Source organism: Polypterus senegalus, chromosome 9, assembly GCF_016835505.1.
Source record: "Polypterus senegalus isolate Bchr_013 chromosome 9, ASM1683550v1, whole genome shotgun sequence".
Classification (NCBI taxonomy): Eukaryota; Metazoa; Chordata; class Cladistia; order Polypteriformes; family Polypteridae; genus Polypterus; species Polypterus senegalus.
Window position 1 is genome coordinate 124,457,273 of NC_053162.1, and position 18,405 is coordinate 124,475,677.

General features: G+C 38.0%; 1 protein-coding gene across 3 annotated transcripts in view; it reads left to right on the forward strand.

Moving 5' to 3' along the window:
• Nucleotides 1–18,405, forward strand: part of phc1 (polyhomeotic homolog 1) — a 54,580-nt gene that overhangs the window by 27,529 nt on the left and 8,646 nt on the right. For all 3 annotated transcript variants that reach the window (XM_039763743.1, XM_039763744.1, XM_039763742.1), the window contains exons 9-14: nucleotides 963–1,110; nucleotides 1,196–1,380; nucleotides 2,558–2,651; nucleotides 12,282–12,390; nucleotides 13,960–14,119; nucleotides 16,172–16,433. In XM_039763743.1, coding sequence (XP_039619677.1) covers nucleotides 963–1,110; nucleotides 1,196–1,380; nucleotides 2,558–2,651; nucleotides 12,282–12,390; nucleotides 13,960–14,119; nucleotides 16,172–16,433 — 958 coding nt within the window. The remainder of the gene's footprint in view (nucleotides 1–962; nucleotides 1,111–1,195; nucleotides 1,381–2,557; nucleotides 2,652–12,281; nucleotides 12,391–13,959; nucleotides 14,120–16,171; nucleotides 16,434–18,405) is intronic.

Here is an 18,405-nt window from a genome sequence, read left to right on the forward strand (position 1 = left end):
AGCCCAGTGCTCATCTATGCTGGCGTCTCACCTGCTTCTCCCATACGGGCCCATGCAACAGGCGAGACGATCCCTGCAGCTGCCCTTTTCAACACTCACACACAGGTCTGGAGAACTCCCGATCCTGGCTTCGGTCTGGCACTCATCCCAGGCCTGAGACTTGGACTCCTTGGTCTCCAGGACGCCCACACCAAGGACTGTAACACCAAGCCTCGCGACTCCCGCTGCCTTTCCGGCCTTCTGCGGCCAGTCGCCTTTCCCTGGTCACTCCCGCTACCTGCTCGCTCAGCGGGAGCGCCTTCCAACTCCAACACCTGGGTGTCGGCCTAACACCCAGCTTCCTCGCAGATGACCACGAGCGCTGGTTCGCTCGCTCACCACACACTCCATGTGTCTCTCACACCGAACTGCTTCCTCTCTCGCTCCCTGTAACCTCCGTCCTTTTCATTTCATTTTTTTTCTGATCTTTTTCTTCCTGATCGACTCGCGCTTCTTTTAAACAGCGAGGGGCCATAGCAGCTGCAGCACATTAGCCACGGGAACAATCAAAGATGTGGGCAGTTCCTCACCTGTGCACTAGGTGAGAAATGCCCACACCGCAGATCACCCCATGGCTTGCTATGGCCACTTTGCCTCCTCATGAAGTCGCCTCGAGTGCTATGATTATTTATTTAAAAAGAAACGGCTTTTACTAAGCGAGCTGTGGACCCATAACACCACAGGCAGAGCAACAACATTGCAAAAGTACCTTTCATTCTTTTTAGTGTCATACAAAATTGGTATTTCATCTTGTATTGCACCAATTTTAATTTATACAATCTTTTTGATTTTTTATGTTTTACCGCAAGCCAGCATAAATTTGAATTTGCATAAGATAAGGTACTGTTTTAAAATGGAAAAAAAATGTTTAAACTGCTTTTGCTCCATAAGATAAATGGATTTATTTTCAAACTGTCTAATAGAGTAAGATACCAGTTGGATCTCCCAAAAGAAAAGCTGAATCTGATGAAATATGTGAGAAGAAAAGTGATTCCCCTCCAGTTCTTCAGCCTGTAACTGTAGGATCCTTCCACAAACCTGTGGCACTTGCAGAAAAACAACCAACATCTGGTAAGCAATGTGTCTGCTAAGTTTCTTCTGTTTATTGACCATTTTGGAATTCTGTCCATCTCTTTACACTCTGATTTTCTGCCAGATATTAGTTCAGTTGATCCATCACCAACTGGGGCTTCTTTGAGAAGTGTAATGTCTGGCCTAGCTCTCTCCTCTGGAAGTCGCAACAGCAATGATGCCAAGCCCCCACAAGCTATTGTAAAGCCACAAGTGCTAACCCACGTTATTGAAGGCTTTGTTATTCAAGAGGGTGCTGAGCCTTTCCCAGTAAGTACTATTATATTGTATGTAGTCATATTTCTGTTTGTATCAAAGTGTAATAATTTACAAAAAATGTATGTTTTTGTTACTCATAATTTTTTTTAAACTTTGAAATAATAAAAGAGAGAAAGTAAAGTATTTCAAGCAAGCTGTAAAAAAAGTGTATAAGTCTTTTAAACGGATGCAAGAATTGCATTTCCAGTGGCAACATTTTGTAACATTTCTGTTCTGCAGGCAGGAAATGTGGCATATTGGTTAAGGCTTTGGACATCAAACCCTGTGATTATGGGTTCAAATCCTGCTACTGACACTGTGTGACCATAAGCAAGCCACTTCACATGCCTATGCTACAAATGAAAAAACAAAAACAATTTAAACAATTGCAGCTCAGTTGTTGTAAGTTGCCTTGGATAAAGGTGTCGGCCAAACAAGAAATAACAAAAACTGAAGAGCAGACAGAAGAATGTTCTTTATAATATATGATCATATATTACCTGAAATAATTGTCACTGAAGCATGCAGTTTATTCTTTAGAGGTATTTGTAGAATTTACTGGAGAGTTAAAGTTTATCCATATCATTTCCCCAAAATCCTCCCCGCTGACTCCTCCCTGTGTTGTGTTAACCAAAAAAAAATCCAATGTATACCTTAACTCTCTCAGAGTAATTTTCATTTATTCATCTGTAATCAGTCCAAATAGACTCTTTTTTATGTTTTAACTTTGTTCAGCATTGCCTATTAGCAGGCATAAATTGCTGACAAAATGAACAGAGTAATACTCTTATGTTTAAAAATAAATAATAATCTGCGGGTTTACCATTATTAATTGCAGTATTCTCTGAAATTGATTTAGATTACGTCATATTCAGTAGGTGGTGTTAAAGACGCAACTTATCAGATTTTAAAAGCTAGTGTTTGTTGATTTGGCTTTGGTACAGCAGGAACACTTGATGCCTAGAAAGTCGGGCCATTTTCTCAGTGTTCTATGACTGGCTATTCAAAGTGATATAACCAAAGCAGCATACATGTTTGCTACAAATATGACATCCTTTTTATTAGCTATAATGCTGAAAAATTGCTAGCAGCTAATAGAGTCAAGTATCACTGATAAACATGGTTTATTATTTACATATTTATGTAACATTTGCTTTTAACACGCTTGCCTGTCATGTTTGTTCCGCAGGTTGCTGGTTCTGTGAAAGACAGGCAGGATGGTTTATCCAGTAATCCTTCTCAGACCTCTTCTTCCTATCTGGAAAACTGTCAACAAGCAGTTGGTAAGTACTGTTACATTAATTATATGTATATGGTTCATGTCAGGTCAGGATGGGGAGCTGCACTGGTACAGCGTGTTGCCCCACCCACCACACAACAAAACAACTCTGGAACCTGGTTGGTAACCCTGTCAGACAGACACGCGGTCCAGTCCCGAGCCCTGGAAATGAAAATCTATCCGCCACAGCCAGATGTTATGTGGACATTCCCTTGGCCTGATACAGCTGCTCAGGTCCTCAACAATAAGGATCCTGTGAGCCGGATCTCTCTTGGTGAATCGCCGCAGTGCCGTAACTGACGCTCCCTTACAATGCAGATAATGTGCCTCATTAGGGACTCGGTGAGCAACCGCTCATTTGACACAAAGTCAAACCAACGGTTCCCAAAGATTGTCCAAAGAAACACAGTACCAAAGGAGTCCAGTCTTCATCTCAGGTTACTGGGTAGCATCCATGTCCCACAACCATATAGTGAAGCAGGAAGCACCAGGCCTCTAAAGACTTGGAGCGCCAGACACCCCTTTCCAGGGACCTCATGACCCCCGACCCCCCTTGCTCTCCCAATCGGTACACTGAGTTCATAGGAAGAGTCACCGGGGAAATGAATGTCGCTGCCGAGGTAAGGCATTCTCTCTGCAGACAGACACATTGCTGATGGCTCTGCCCAAGAGGTCATTAAAGGCCTGGATCTTGGTTTTTATCCAGGACACTTGCAAGCTCAGGCATTCTTTCTTCTTGCTCAGTCTCTCAAGAACCCCAATCAGAGCCTCTATAGACTCCACGAAGACCACATCACTTCACTAACATGTGTGTGAAAGCATGTGTCATATATTTGAAAGGTGTGCTGGCAGTTGTGATGCGGACTACCAGTTACACTGCAAATTCAATTAATATTCTAATTCTGGATGTGATTTAATTGCTTTAAAAAATTTTTTATGTTTTCTACACAGTCCCTAAATAGGAATAGAGGCATTGCATTTATTTTTTGAATTCATTGAGCACGTCCATAGATGTCCATTTTCTATCTGGTTTATACAATTAAAGATCACAGGGGAAACCTTGCATGCATCTAATATTATGCATGTGGGACTGTAGGAGGAAACTGGAGTGCTAACGGCAGTTGTACAATATAAATATCAAGGTTAGTTGTAGACAGAGTGACTATTTGGCTTGTCTACACCAGTGATGAAATGAGCTGCCCCATCTGTTTATACCAAAGTAAAATGTATTTACTGATTGGAGGCATAAAGCATCTCTGAGACATGCCTGTAAATAGGACAGACCAAAGAGTTAACTTCTGTAGGAATTTTGATTATTAATAATCAATAAGATGGCCAACTAGGAGGATGCCATAATATTGTGGGATTAATAAAATAATTCAGTAAGGCACTTACTTTATTTACCTTATTTTTTTTCTGTTGTAGGCTGTTGTAGGAGGCAGGCACACTCGCTTTAAGTAACAGAACAATACAATTTACTCATTCATTTTTTTCCTCAGAATTCTACACACAACACCCCATAATGACAACGTGAAAAAAGTTTACTTGAGGTTTTTGCAAATTTATTAAAAATAAAAAAATTGAGACCGCACATGTACATAAGTATTCATAGCCTTTGCTCAATACTTTGTCGATGCACCTTTGGCAGCAATTACAGCCTCAAGTCTTTTTGAATATGATGCCACAAGCTTGGCACACCTATCCTTGGCCAGTTTCGCCCATTCCTCTTTGCAGCACCTCTCAAGCTCCATCAGGTTGGATGGGAAGCGTCGGTGCACAGCCATTTTAAGATCTCTCCAGAGATGATCAATCAGATTCAAGTCTGGGCTGTGGCTGGGCAACTCAAGGAATTTAACAGAATTGTCCTGAAGCCACTCCTTTGATATCTTGGCTTTGTGGTTAGGGTTGTTGTCCTGCTGAAAGATGAAACGTCGCCCCAGTCTGAGGTGAAGAGCACTCTGAAGCAGGTTTTCATCCAGGATGTTTCTGTACATTGCTGCAGTCATCTTTCTCTTTATCCTGACTAGTCTTCCAGTTCCTGCCACTGAAAAACATCCCCACAGCATGATGCTGCCACCACCATGCTTCACTGTAGGGAGGGTATTGGCCTGGTGATGAGCAGTGCCTGGTTTCCTCCAAATGTGACACCTGGCATTCACACCAAAGAGTTCAATCTTTGTCTCATCAGACCAGAGAATTTTGTTTCTCATGGTCTGAGAGTCCTTCAGGTGCCTTTTGGCAAATTCCAGGCAGGCTGCCATGTGCCTTTTAATAAGGAGTGGCTTCCGTCTGGCCACTCTACCATACAGGCCTGATTGGTGGATTGCTGCAGAGATGGTTGTCCTTCTGGAAGGTTCTCCTCTCTCCACAAAGGACCTCTGAAACTCTGACAGAGTGACCATCGGGTTCTTGGTCACTTCCCTGACTAACGCCCTTCTCCCCCGATCGCTCAGTTTAGATGGCCGGCCAACTCTAGGAAGAGTCCTGGTGGCTTCGAACTTCTTCCACTTATGAATGATGGAGGCCACTGTGCTCATTGGGACCTTCAAAACAGCAGAAATTTTTCTGTAACCTTCCCCAGATTTGTGCCTCGAGACAATCCTGTCTCGGAGGTCTACAGACAATTCCTTTGACTTCATGCTTGGTTTGTGCTCTGACATGAACTGTCAACTGTGGGATCTTATATAGACAGCTGTGTGTCATTCCAAAATATGTCTAATTAACTGAATTTACCACAGTTGGACTCCAATTAAGCTGCAGAAACATCTCAAGGATGATCAGGGGAAACAGGATGCACCTGAGCTCAATTTTGAGCTTCATGACAAAGGCTGTGAATACTTATGTACATGTGCTTTCTCAATTTTTTTATTTTTAATAAATTAGCAAAAATCTCAACTTTTTTCACATTGTCATTATGGGGTGTTGTGTGTAGAATTCTAAGGAAAAAAATTAATTCATTTTGGAATAAGGCTGTAACATAACAAAATGTGGAAAAAGTGATGCGCTGTGAATACTTTCCGGATACTTTCTGTATATGTGTATGTGTATATATATATATATATATATATATATATATACACACTCACCTAAAGGATTATTAGGAACACCATACTAATACTGTGTTTGACCCCCTTTCACCTTCAGAACTGCCTTAATTCTACGTGGCATTGATTCAACAAGGTGCTGAAAGCATTCTTTAGAAATGTTGGCCCATATTGATAGGATAGCATCTTGCAGTTGATGGAGATTTGTGGGATGCATATCCAGGACACGAAGCTCCCGTTCCACCACATCCCAAAGATGCTCTATTGGTTGAGATCTGGTGACTGTGGGGGCCATTTTAGTACAGTGAACTCATTGTCATGTTCAAGAAACCAATTTGAAATGATTCGAGCTTTGTGACATGGTGCATTATCTTCCTGGAAGTAGCCATCAGAGGGTGAGTACATGGTGGTCATGAAGGGATGGACATGGTCAGAAACAATGCTCAGGTAGCCTGTGGCATTTAAACGATGCCCAATTGGACTTGAATCAGTTGGCCCATTCTCCTCTGACCTCTAGCATCAACAAGGCATTTTTGCCCCCACAGGACTCCCGCATACTGGATGTTTTTCCCTTTTCACACCATTCTTTGTAAACCCTAGAAATGGTTTTGCGTGAAAATCCCAGTAACTGAGCAGATTGTGAAATACTCAGACCGGCCCATCTGGCACCAACAACCATGCCACGCTCAAAATTGCTTAAATCACCTTTCTGACATTCCCATTCTGACATTCAGTTTGGAGTTCAGGAGATTGTCATGACCAGGACCACACCCCTAAATGCATTGAAGCAACTGCCATGTGATTGGTTGATTAGATAATTGCATTAATGAGAAATTGAATAGGTGTTCCTAATAATCCTTTAGGTGAGTGTATGTATATGTGTGTATATATATATATATATATATATATATATATATATATATATATATATATATATATATACACACATATACATACACACACACACACACACACACACACAGTGGAACCTCAGTTTGCGAGCATAATTCATTCTGGAAACGTGCTCGCAGTCCAAAGCACCCATATATCAAAGTGAATTTCCTCTTAAGAAATAATGGGAACTCAGATGATTTGTTCCACAACCCATAACTATTCATATAAAAATGATTAATACAAAATATGTATATATATAATTCACTAAGGCAAGACAACCATGGAAAGCACGCCGGAAGGGGCGTGGATTCACTGAGCCGCCGACAAGTAACACACCTATGGCGCACGCAGGAAGGAGCCACGCCCACCAACTCCTGGCAGCTTCGAGCCACCTTGACTGTTCATAGAGGCAAGTTTCTCACAGAGGTGAATCACCATATGCAGCGTGTAAAACGGTTTGCGAGGGGTATCCCATGGGATCCTTAAAACAATCCTTTCCAACTGGGGTTAAAACACAATGAAATAAGCAGTCTTTAAAAACCAAGTTTTCAGTTACGACGCACGACCGCGTGCACCATAGCAAACTGTTTTACACGCTACATATAGCGATTCGCATCCGCGACAAACATGCGTCTTCTTCACTCACGGACAATTATATGTTGATCTCTCCAGAGGTCCATCTTTTCATTCACTTTCTGTTGTATCCTCAAACCAATCCCTCCCTTTTTAGACAACTGTGTCTTTCCAGAAGTGTTCAACCATCAATAAATAATTATGCTGCGTTTGTTATGCCGCGGCTTCACTATTGTGTTGTATTTTGCTCTCTCCAGAGTTCCATCTTTTCATTCACTTACTGTTGTATTCTCACCAACCCATTTTAGACAACCGTGTCTTTCCAGAAGTGTTTAGCATTCAATTAATAATTATGCATGAGATTGAGCATGTGTCTACCAGGCGCAAAGAGGCGTGGGTAAGCCGTTGAACCCCATTCGGGCTGCAAACCGTGGAATTCCCACTAAGTGCGACTCATACGTTCCCACTGGTTGCGCCCCTACCCTTTGTGCACACCCACCTCGCGACTATCGTGGTCGGTGTCTTGGTGGATTATATATAGAAAAGCAGCCAAAACCGCACAGAGCAATGAAACGTCTACGGCCTGCATGGCAGATTTCCAAGACACAAACCACTGTTAAGCAAAAAGAACATTAGGGCTCGTCTCAATTTTGCTAAGAAACATCTCAATGATTGCCAAGACTTTTGGGAAAATACCATGTGGACTGATGAGACAAAAGTTGAACTTTTTGGAAGGCAAATGTCCTGTTACATCTGGCGTAAAAGGCACGGCATTTCAGAAAAAGAACATCATACCAACAGTAAAATATGGTGGTGATAGTGTGATGGTCTGGGGTTGTTTTGCTGCTTCAGGACCTGGAAGGCTTGCTGTGATAGATGGAACCATGAATTCTACTGTCTACCAAAAAATCCTGAAGGAGAATGTCCGGCCATCTGTTCGTCAACTCAAGCTGAAGCGATCTTGGGAGCTGCAACAGGACAATGACCCAAAACACACCAGCAAATCCACCTCTGAATTGCTGAAGAAAAACAAAATGAAGACTTTGGAGTGGCCTAATCAAAGTCCTGACCTGAATCCAATTGAGATGCTATGGCATGACCTTAAAAAGGCGGTTCATGCTAGAAAACCCTCAAATAAAGCTGAATTACAACAATTCTGCAAAGATGAGTGGGCCAAAATTCCTCCAGAGTGCTGTAAAAGAGTAATTGCAAGTTATCGCAAATGCATGATTGCAGTTATTGCTGCTAAGGGTGGCCCAACCAGTTATTAGGTTCAGGGGGCAATTACTTTTTCACACAGGGCCATGTAGGTTTGGATTTTTTTTTCTCCCTAAATAATAAATTATATATATACAGTAATCCCTCCTCGATCGCGGGGGTTGCGTTCCAGACCCAGCCCCCAAACGATAGGTGAAAATCCGCAAAGTAGAAACCATATGTTTGTATGGTTATTTTTATATACTTTAAGCCCTTATAAACTCTCCCACACTGTTTATAAATATTCCCCGCAGAGTTATACAGCATAATCCCTTTGTATTCTCTTAGATATTAGGTAAGATTCACTGAAATTATACATATAAACACACTGTTTATATACAGTAAAACCTAAATATTATTTTAAAGATATCGAGTGTCTCCGATATCACGTATGTTACAGCCATTACGATAGACAGGCCACCAGCAATAAATACGTACAATTCAAGAAAAATAGTATACAGTAAATGTGTGTACAGTGACACTAAACGTACGTACATGTACTAAGTACTGTAAGTAGAAAATTAATTATGGTTACTCACCAACAATGTTACGATGTCCGATAACGATGAGTTTAATTTTACTGCACAACAAAGGACAGCGTTACAGCCCTTCTAAAGGAGCCACTTAAGGCGATTGTGTAGCACTGCCGTTGTTCTTCTTCTGGCAGTCTTCAATCCAAATACCTAAAGCAGATTCCATCCAGACTACTGCCTTATTACATCCACTTACAACTCGTTTTGCACCCTGGTTAAAAGAACACTGCGGACGTAGATCTTATATTCCTTTCCTACTTTTTAAATAAAAAGAATCATAGCCTCATTGATGCTGTAATGGTGTCCTACAGCAGTGTAGCTTTTCCCTTCCTTCAATAAATGCAAAACGTTTACCTTTTTGGCAATCGTTAACATCTTCTGTTGGCGCATGGACACGGCCCCTGAAGCAGTAGCAGGAGCAGATCGTTTTGGAGCCATAATGAAGGGCTTGACTATGCACAAAGATAAACACAAAAGAGCACAAAAGTCAACTCTTTACACAGCGAAACAGGTTGATGCTGAATGAGCGAGACAAGACTTCCTGGTTAACACTGCATTCAGCGCACAGGAACTTAACTGCGTGCTCTGATTGGTTAGCTTCTCAGTCAGGAGAAATTGAACTGCGTGCTCTGATTGGTTAGCTTCTTACTCATCCACCAATAGCGTCCCTTGTATGAAATCAACTGGGCAAACCAACTGAGGAAGCATGTACTGGAAGTAAAAAGAGACATTGTCTGCAGAAGCAGCGAAAAATCCGCGATATATATTTAGTTATGCTTACATATAAAATCCGTGATAGAGTGAAGCCGCGAAAGTCGATGCGCGATATAGTGAGGGATTACTGTATATATAAGACTGGACATAGTCTAGGCAAACAAACCTGTATAGGCTGGCTGTTTACTGGTATTTACAGTTCTACTTTATCTTGGCACAGGTAAATTTATTTATGATACCAAGTCTTGGATGGTGATGTCCAATGTTGTGTAGAGTTGTTGCTTTGTTGTTACTTCCTCATGTGTTGGAGTGCACTCTTTCGTTTTGCTGCATGATCCTTGTTAGTGCTGCGCTGTTGTTTCTTCAGCTTGCTTTCTGTTGTTAAGCCCCTTGCTGTCCCATCTGCATCTTAGGGAAAAGCAATACTTTTTCTGGCACAAGAGTATAGATGCTGAAGTTCCCTTTTTGAAGTGATGGTTGCTTCTCAGCCTTCAGGCTACTGGCACACAGCTTTAGTTTGACAGACTGCATCTCAGCTTCTGGTCTACAAAATTAAAGAGTTTGTTGAATTTGGTTCAGAGATGAGATTCAGATGTTTTTAGTCATTTAGAGACCCCCCACCCTTTCTGAGAGAATCCCAGTAAATGTGCCCTGAAAGAATCCCCAGGGAATTCAGTGATTGTCCAGTGAATATTTCACAGAGAGATTCTTCTTCCACCTCGGGAGATGGGGTGCATGCTTTTTTTAAAGAAAGGTTGAACCTTCTCCTGATAGGATCGAAGTCACTTGCAATTACAATATTAGTATCTTCTAATAGGTGTTTTTTGTCTGCCCATCTTTGTTGTCATGCCTTGAGTTATAGGTAGGTCTTTGTCCTTGTCTATTTTGCGTCTTCTGGCTCAAGAGGTCTGCATAGGAGCCTTTGAAGAAATGTCAGGTCACCTCCGATTTACTCCTTTTGTTATCAGATGAAGTCCAGTCAAATCCCGGTACAATCTGAAGTTCAGTCACTTAGTTTGGAATGCAAATGCGGGATTTGTGCAGCTGTATGCCTGCACCCCTGTTATATGTGCTTTCTTAGTAGGTCTGGTATACCACAAAAACATACCAGAATGGGCAATATGTAATTTGTCCTACACTTCACTGCAGAATGCAAATCAACAAAATTAATATTTGTTTCATTCATTTGGTTTTTAAAACCAGTCTAGTGTTCATCAGTATAACACCAAAATGTGATGAACAAGATGAAAGCACATATGTCTTATATTTGGAAGATACTTTGACCAATGTAATGTAGTCTTCAATCACACTGCAGGTAATGTCAGTTTGGCTGATATTTTAATTCTTGATTTGTACACATGTGAAGAAATAAAGTCTAACTACTCTCATAAGACACCTGGAAACCAGCAAAACAAAAGCTGTTTTGCATGAGTTTTGAAATAAAGGATTAATGTTAAACTGAAAAGTATGATTTCACACATGGACAGATTTGGAATAATTAAGGCAAATACTAGAATTTTGTCACATTTAACAATTGAATCAATGTGACTCTTCCATTGAATATTAGCTTTTATTAGGCTTGTTAAGCAGTTAATAATGCAAATATAAATCTTACAATAGCATATCTTACCAACCTAACAGTGTGATTCTCTGATGAACCATATTTTAAAAGCATGTTGTTGGAAAAACAGATGTAAAAAGTCTTTTTTAAATGCAAATATCCTGAATTGCCTTAGCATTTGCTGGTCAACAATACAGATGTAATAATGTTTGAACTTTTATTGTTGGCATTGATTTAAAGTAGTTCTTTTAGAAAGAAAATGTCATAGAATAAATTAAGAATGTGCATGTGGTAAGATAAATTGGGTACTCCATGATGATGTCATGATTTATGAACCCTTTGCTGAAAGCTTTCCAGGATTAAAAAAAAAATCCCCTTTTGTTTTTACACTGGGGAAATCCCCATGTCCATCACACATTTAAATTCAAGTCTTGCATTTTGATATTTCTGAATACCAATACTAGTTTACTTATATTATACTTCGATAACTACTTGATGGATATGACACTATTTTAAGCTGCTGCTGTTTATTAGTACAGTAATCCCTCCTCGATCGCGGGGGTTGCGTTCCAGACCCCCCCGCGATAGGTTAAAATCCGCAAAGTAGAAACCATATGTTTCTATGGTTATTTTTATATATTTTAAGCCCTTATAAACTCTCCCACACTGTTTATAAATATTCCCCACAGAGTTATACAGCATAATCCCTTTGTATTCTCTTAGATATTAGGTAAGATTCATTGAAATTATGTATATAAACACACTGTTTATATACAGTAAAACCTAAATATTATTTTAAAGATATTGAGTGTCTCCGATATCACATGTTACAGCCATTGCGATAGACATGCCACCAGCAATAAATACGTACAATGCAACAAAAATAGTATACAGTAAATGTCGATTTTTGTGAATTTTCATTGGTATTGAATACAAAATATTTGGTCTTGTGACATCCCTAGTATAAATGTATACAATGAGCACTACATTTGTTTGATTCAGCGTGTTGGTGTGGCAGAATATTTGTAGAGTAATATGTTTTATTTTTTGTCTTACAGATACAGATGGGAAACTGCCCATGCTGAAGTGTGAATATTGTGGAAATTTTGAGCCTGCTCACCAGTTCAGAGGTTCCAAACGATTTTGCTCCATGACATGTGCAAAAAGGTTTGTATTATACTTTACAAAAGCAAGGAAAATCAAATCAATCTGTTAAAAATTACATACAACAATTTAAAAACATTTTGTGCCAAGACTATTAAGAAAATTTGTCTATACAAATGCATATTAAGCTAATTTAGACTATAAATAACAGTGTGTTTTACTTCACCTCTGTTGCAGTTTTTTAAGGTTTTTTTTTAAAGTCAGTTAAAATAGTAGGGTTCCTGAATTTTGATTATCCTTATACTGCTGATTTCAAAATCATTTTAAACAAAATATAAAAGAATTAGTGATTTTTCTAAAAAAAAAAGTTCTTAAGAGTGCCCTGAAAAAAATATATATTTTAGCTACTTTCTTTCTGATACTCTGGATTTATATTCCATCCTCCTGTGAATTTGTAATGATAAAAGTATAGATGTAATACAAAAAAAATGTTTGCTTACTTTTAAACATACGTAACTTGCTCAGGATCTAGAAGACATCCTAATTTGTTTAAGAATTGCCATAAAATAAATGAGATATGGCAGAAACAAAATCCCTCGTAGCTTTTAAGAAAAGAAAAAAAAACAAACAAACAAAAAAAGAATGTTTGAAAGACATTCAAATTAAATGAGATAATAAGTAAATGAAATTCTATATAAAGACCTAGCTATTTATTTATTTCACCAGTGGACAGCATGGTGGCACAGCAGCTACATCTGCTGCTTCACAATTCTATTGACCATATAACATCATCAGCTCATGCTACATGTTTCAGTAAATCCCTAATTCAGAAAAGGTAACCTGGCACAATTATCATTTATGTGCTGAATTTTTAACTACCCTTGTAATTAAAGAGAGTATTTATCCCAAGACTGTGCTCTTGGGGCTGTTTTTTTAATATCACTTCATTCTGAATCTGATTCTTCAGTCATATTCAGCTGTCCTCTGTACTAAAACTATTTGTGTAAACTCTTTGGTTTTATGATGCATGTCTGTAGATTGGCCCCCATGCAAGTGAATGGGTTGATTCCTTCCTTTTTCATGCAGCTGAAAAAGTATAGTTCATCTCAGTGTAACTTTATTTAAATGGGTTTGAAAATCTATTGATAAGCTGCTTTTTTTCTTTTAACAAAATTTTTGAATCTAATGCACCAACACTACCAGCTTGGAGTCTTTTATACAGAAGGGAAGAAGTGTAAATGTTTTTAAGGCACTCTGGTATGAGGAATGGATGGAGGGTTCCCTAGCCAGGGACTCAGAATTTTAGCTTGTGTTGTTATCTGTCTTGTAAAAAATGCGTATTTTTCAGTGCTGAAAATTGCATTTTTTGTTATCAGTGTAAAGTACAGAATTCTTTTACTTGGAATTCATAAGAGGTGACATTTCAGTAATTTAATAATATATGGGTTGCATTTTTTATCTTAAACTTGCAGTCAGTGTTCTGAGCTAAACAGTAATGAAGAATGTAATTTTCAATTATGCTGAGTTAAACATAGGAACATACTGTAATAGTTTTTACTTGTTATTTACATTTCTGTCATTGTTTTATTATTATTATTTTTTTTTGGGGTGTGGAATAATTGCTGTTTTCAGATACAACGTAAGCTGTAGTCATCAGTTCCGACCAAAGAGAAGGAAGATGAAAGGAGGCCTTGTGGAAGGGAGTGGGACTCGCATAAGACGGCGGGGTCCAAGAAGAAGTAGCAGTGAGATTGCTCGAGCCAAAATTCAGGGCAGACATCTTAACATTAAGGTATAAAGTATTTGATTTCCTTTTTGTTATGCTTATTAAAAGTGTTGGGCAGAGTACTCTAAAAAAAAATATTTATGAATGAAAATTTAATGAATACTGAATATTACCCTCCTGTATTCAGATTTGTATTCTGAGTGAATACTCAAAATGTGTAATTTACTCTGAATACTTGATGAAAACTTCATGAATACTTTTCAAGAACTTTTTGAATACTTTCAGAAAATGATATATAGCCGAGTTCATAAAGTATAACAAGTTAAACATACTTAAATTAAATTGAGACCTGATAATGCACTTTTATTTCACAAAAAAAACAGAAACTCTGTTTTTACTATTCATCAAAAACAAGGGAAACCAACTTTTTCATGAAACTTTTATTAATAAAATGTGAGTATTTGGAAAAAAAAATAATGACTGTAGCTCAGAGTGTGTTCAGCATGAAGGTTTATCAAAATGTTGTGTCCTTTCCTGAACGAGCAATTGACATTGAAGCGTAATTCCTTTGCCAAATTCTGTAAAGAGAAACGTAATTAGATCACAATTGGACATTCGAGTCCAACAGTGGAGTGTTTGCATGAATGTTACCTTTCTTCATTTGAGGGTTTAATGTATCTGAGCAACCTTCTTAAACGTGACATGTTCAGACTTAACATACTGTGGCTTTGAGCTCACATTGATGCAAATCATGGACATTTTTTCTTTTTGGACAGTTTTTTTGTATACCATATTGAAAATGCCACACACAAATAAATAACCATAATCAAATAGGAATTCCACATGTTTATAGCAAGAGCAATCAAATTTAAACAAATTTGGCTTGCTGGTGGAACAAGCAGCCCAACTTTATCCTTTCTTTGGAGTCCCTCCACTCTAAATGCCTCTAAGGACTCCCCTATTCAGCAGCTACCTATACTTGTTATGCTTATTAATGTGATTTCCATTCAGGGTTTTTTGATATCATTAATATTGCAAAAACTGGAATACAGTGCTTTCTTGAGGGCATATAACATTTCAAGTAAAATAATGTCACCAAGGGTACATTTTTAATACAACAATTTACCACACAAAGTTTACACTGATTAACTGTTTTATGCATTCTTTCTTTCACTAATATTCCTCTACGTCATCTACCTTTCCTTGGCAGCTATCACTCTTCTTGTATGCATTGACACCATCATGTGTTGATCTGTTGGCATGAAGGTTGTCCCCTCTGTTTTTCAGACTTGTAGCCATTGGTTCATCAACTGTTCAGTGATTGACTCATAAGGGATTTCACATTTTGCCTTGAGTGCATGTTAATTCAATATCAGCAGCGAGTTGCAAACCATTTCACAATTCTTGTGCATCTATAGCACTTCTGTTGAAAACATCAAATAATTGCGTTACATCTCCTGGTTAAAGCACAAACAAATATATATCAACAACAAACATAATTAGAAAACTGGGAAAAGAGAACAAGATTTGTGAAAGAAACTGCCAGAATCAACAGTGTGTCATAAACCATTTTGTGTCTACAGCGCTGCTGCTTTCACTACAAGAGGGAGAGAGAGAGCAAGCGTTAGCCTTGCTTAAAGAAAACATTTAGAACCAAATCTCCAAATTGCTTGAACATTCAATTAACCAGTTACACACACAACACAAGTAGCAAACAAGTGAGTGGTGAACAATGCTCAAACAACAAGTGCAGGAGAGAGACTGAGGATCTGTGAAATGCTGGGACGCTACAGCGGGGTTTGACATTGCCTTCATTTGCTTACATTCAGAATACTGCTCGGCATGTGACATATTCAAGTTTTGCTTTTTGAAACTTTCAGAATTTTTTTTTTATATTTTCGATCTGTGGATACGGAGATGTAGTTTAAAGTAACTATTCTTGTGTACATCTTTAAAAAAAGTACTGCAAGCTGAATCCAGAACACTTGCTTTTTTTGCATTTTGAATATGTTAATGCTGTTACTTTTTTTTGGTACAGTCCATCCTCGCTTTATGGGTAGGTCCGAATACCACTGAATTGTTATCTGATAAAGCTCAAATTCATCTTTTGTTTTTCAGACTCGTTCTGATTCTAGTCGAGGTTCAGATGACAACTCTAGCTTTGAGGATGAATCTGTATCTATAAGCCCTGCTCCTTCCTGCTCTAGACCTCACAGTGAACAGCAGACATCTTCATCAGCTGGAGCTCGTGACACCACAAGTGGTGGCTCAGGTCCTCTAAATTCAGAACTGCCTATGGACAGTGATCCCCGTTTTCTTTCTGGAAACCCTGCTCATTGGAGTGTAGAAGAAGTTTGTGAATTCATCTCATCTCTGCAAGGTGAGTCAGCATTAATTTAAAGGGTACCATTTCTGAAAAAGTGTTAAAAAAATAATAAAAAAATAGAAGAATTTTGCTATAGCAGTTCATTAACTAGCATTTACTGCTAGTTTTATATAACATAAGGAATTAGTACTCATGAAAAATTATAGGATTAACAAAAATAGAAGTAGAAAAATAAAACTTTTGACTTATATGGAGAAAGTATTGTTTTCATGGAAAAAAACATTTTGGTTTTCAATGGAAGACATTAAATGATATCCCAAGAACATGTTTTGAACATTTTTTTAAAGGGGTTTTTGTGTTTCTGTGTCTGTAGTAAACATTGTTACTTGAGGGAAAAATGACAGATTGTTAATGAAACTTTAAGGATAACTTTGCACTTGCTAATCTTAAAACTGATTAGGTTTTGGGTGAAATCCCATCTGTTAAGCTTTCAATATTTTTAATGTCAATTGTGTCAAGGCTAAATGTTTTGTTTTAATAAAGAATTCTGTACACTGGTAAATATTTTATTGGTAAAATTTTACACGTCATATAATACTGTCATAGAGTAAAAGCAACATTCTCAAAATCTTCATCTTTACCTTATTTGAGCCGAAGAACATAGTCAGCCTTTGGATACTGTTTTGAAATGGAGTTAATCTCAGTATTAAAGTAAAGGAAAAATTGCATCTGTAAGAATGAAATAACTTTGTGTTTTATAATTTTTTTTAGAGTTTACACAACCATTCTGAGATTTCAGGGAGAAGGAAGCCAATAGTGAATGAGAACCAACAGATTAACTTTGTCTTAGCCAAAGAAGCTAACAGCAAATATTTGAACATACTCATGCATTTGCATGGAAATGTTTGGAACCCCCTGGCAAAATTACACATTTTGTTAATATTTAAAGTAAGAAACAAAAAAATAATAAATGCAACTTTTGCAGTAAATAAACTAAAAGGTTGAATTTTTAAGAAAATGTTAATGTTTAGTTAGGATTGAAAAAAATTTAAAAAAAAAAAAAAAAGTAAATGTGGCATTTGTAAATGTTTGGGCACACTTTTGGTTTTAAGGCTTCAGAACTCAGTAGATTGTTATTCTGGTCTGGCTAAGGTTGTTGGGTGTTAGTGTAGCCAATTATTTTCAGGTGATGACAATTCCATAACCTAATAAATTGTTTGATTCTTGAAACATTGTTCAACATTCAACAGTCAGGATAAAGACTACAAATTATAAACTAATCGATGCCTACAGATGATTATAAAAAGATACCAAATGACTTCCAGCTAGCAATTCCCACTGGCCAAAACATCATTAGAAAATTACAGTTATGGGGTACTGTGAAGGTCAAGATAAAATCTGGAAGATCAAGACAGGTGATAGATATATTTTGAAGGCAATGAAAAACTCCCATATAACTGTAAGGGACCTGCAGGCCCTTGCAGCTGATAAAGGAGTAGTGATGCACTGCTTTGGTGTGCAGCATTACTTGCACAGATATAGCCTTCATGGAAGAACCATCAGAAGAAAACGTTAGCAGTGATTTCATCACCAAAAACAATATCTAAAGTATGCCAAATAACATCTGAGTATGAAAGAGGCACTTTGATAGATATTAAGTGTGCTGTGCATACAGGATAGCCGAAGAATATCTTCTATCTAGAAGTGACCTGCAAGGAAAAATGGAGAAAAAACTTTTTTTTTTTTTGCAGACTACTGAGTCTTTGAATTCTTGATTTGGAAATGTTTGCAGGCTGTGATTTTTGCCAAAGTGAGTGTTACTGAATACTGACAGGGAAGGGTGCCCAAATTTTTTCAAAGGCCACATGTCCTCCCTTTTTTAACATTTTTAATTCATAAATAAATTGTAACTGTACATTAACATTTTAATTAAAATTTTAGTTTAATGTGTTTGCTGTTAAAATTGTGTTCACAGTTTTTTACTTTAAAGGTAAAAAAAATTTAAATTTGGTCAGGGTTGTCCAAG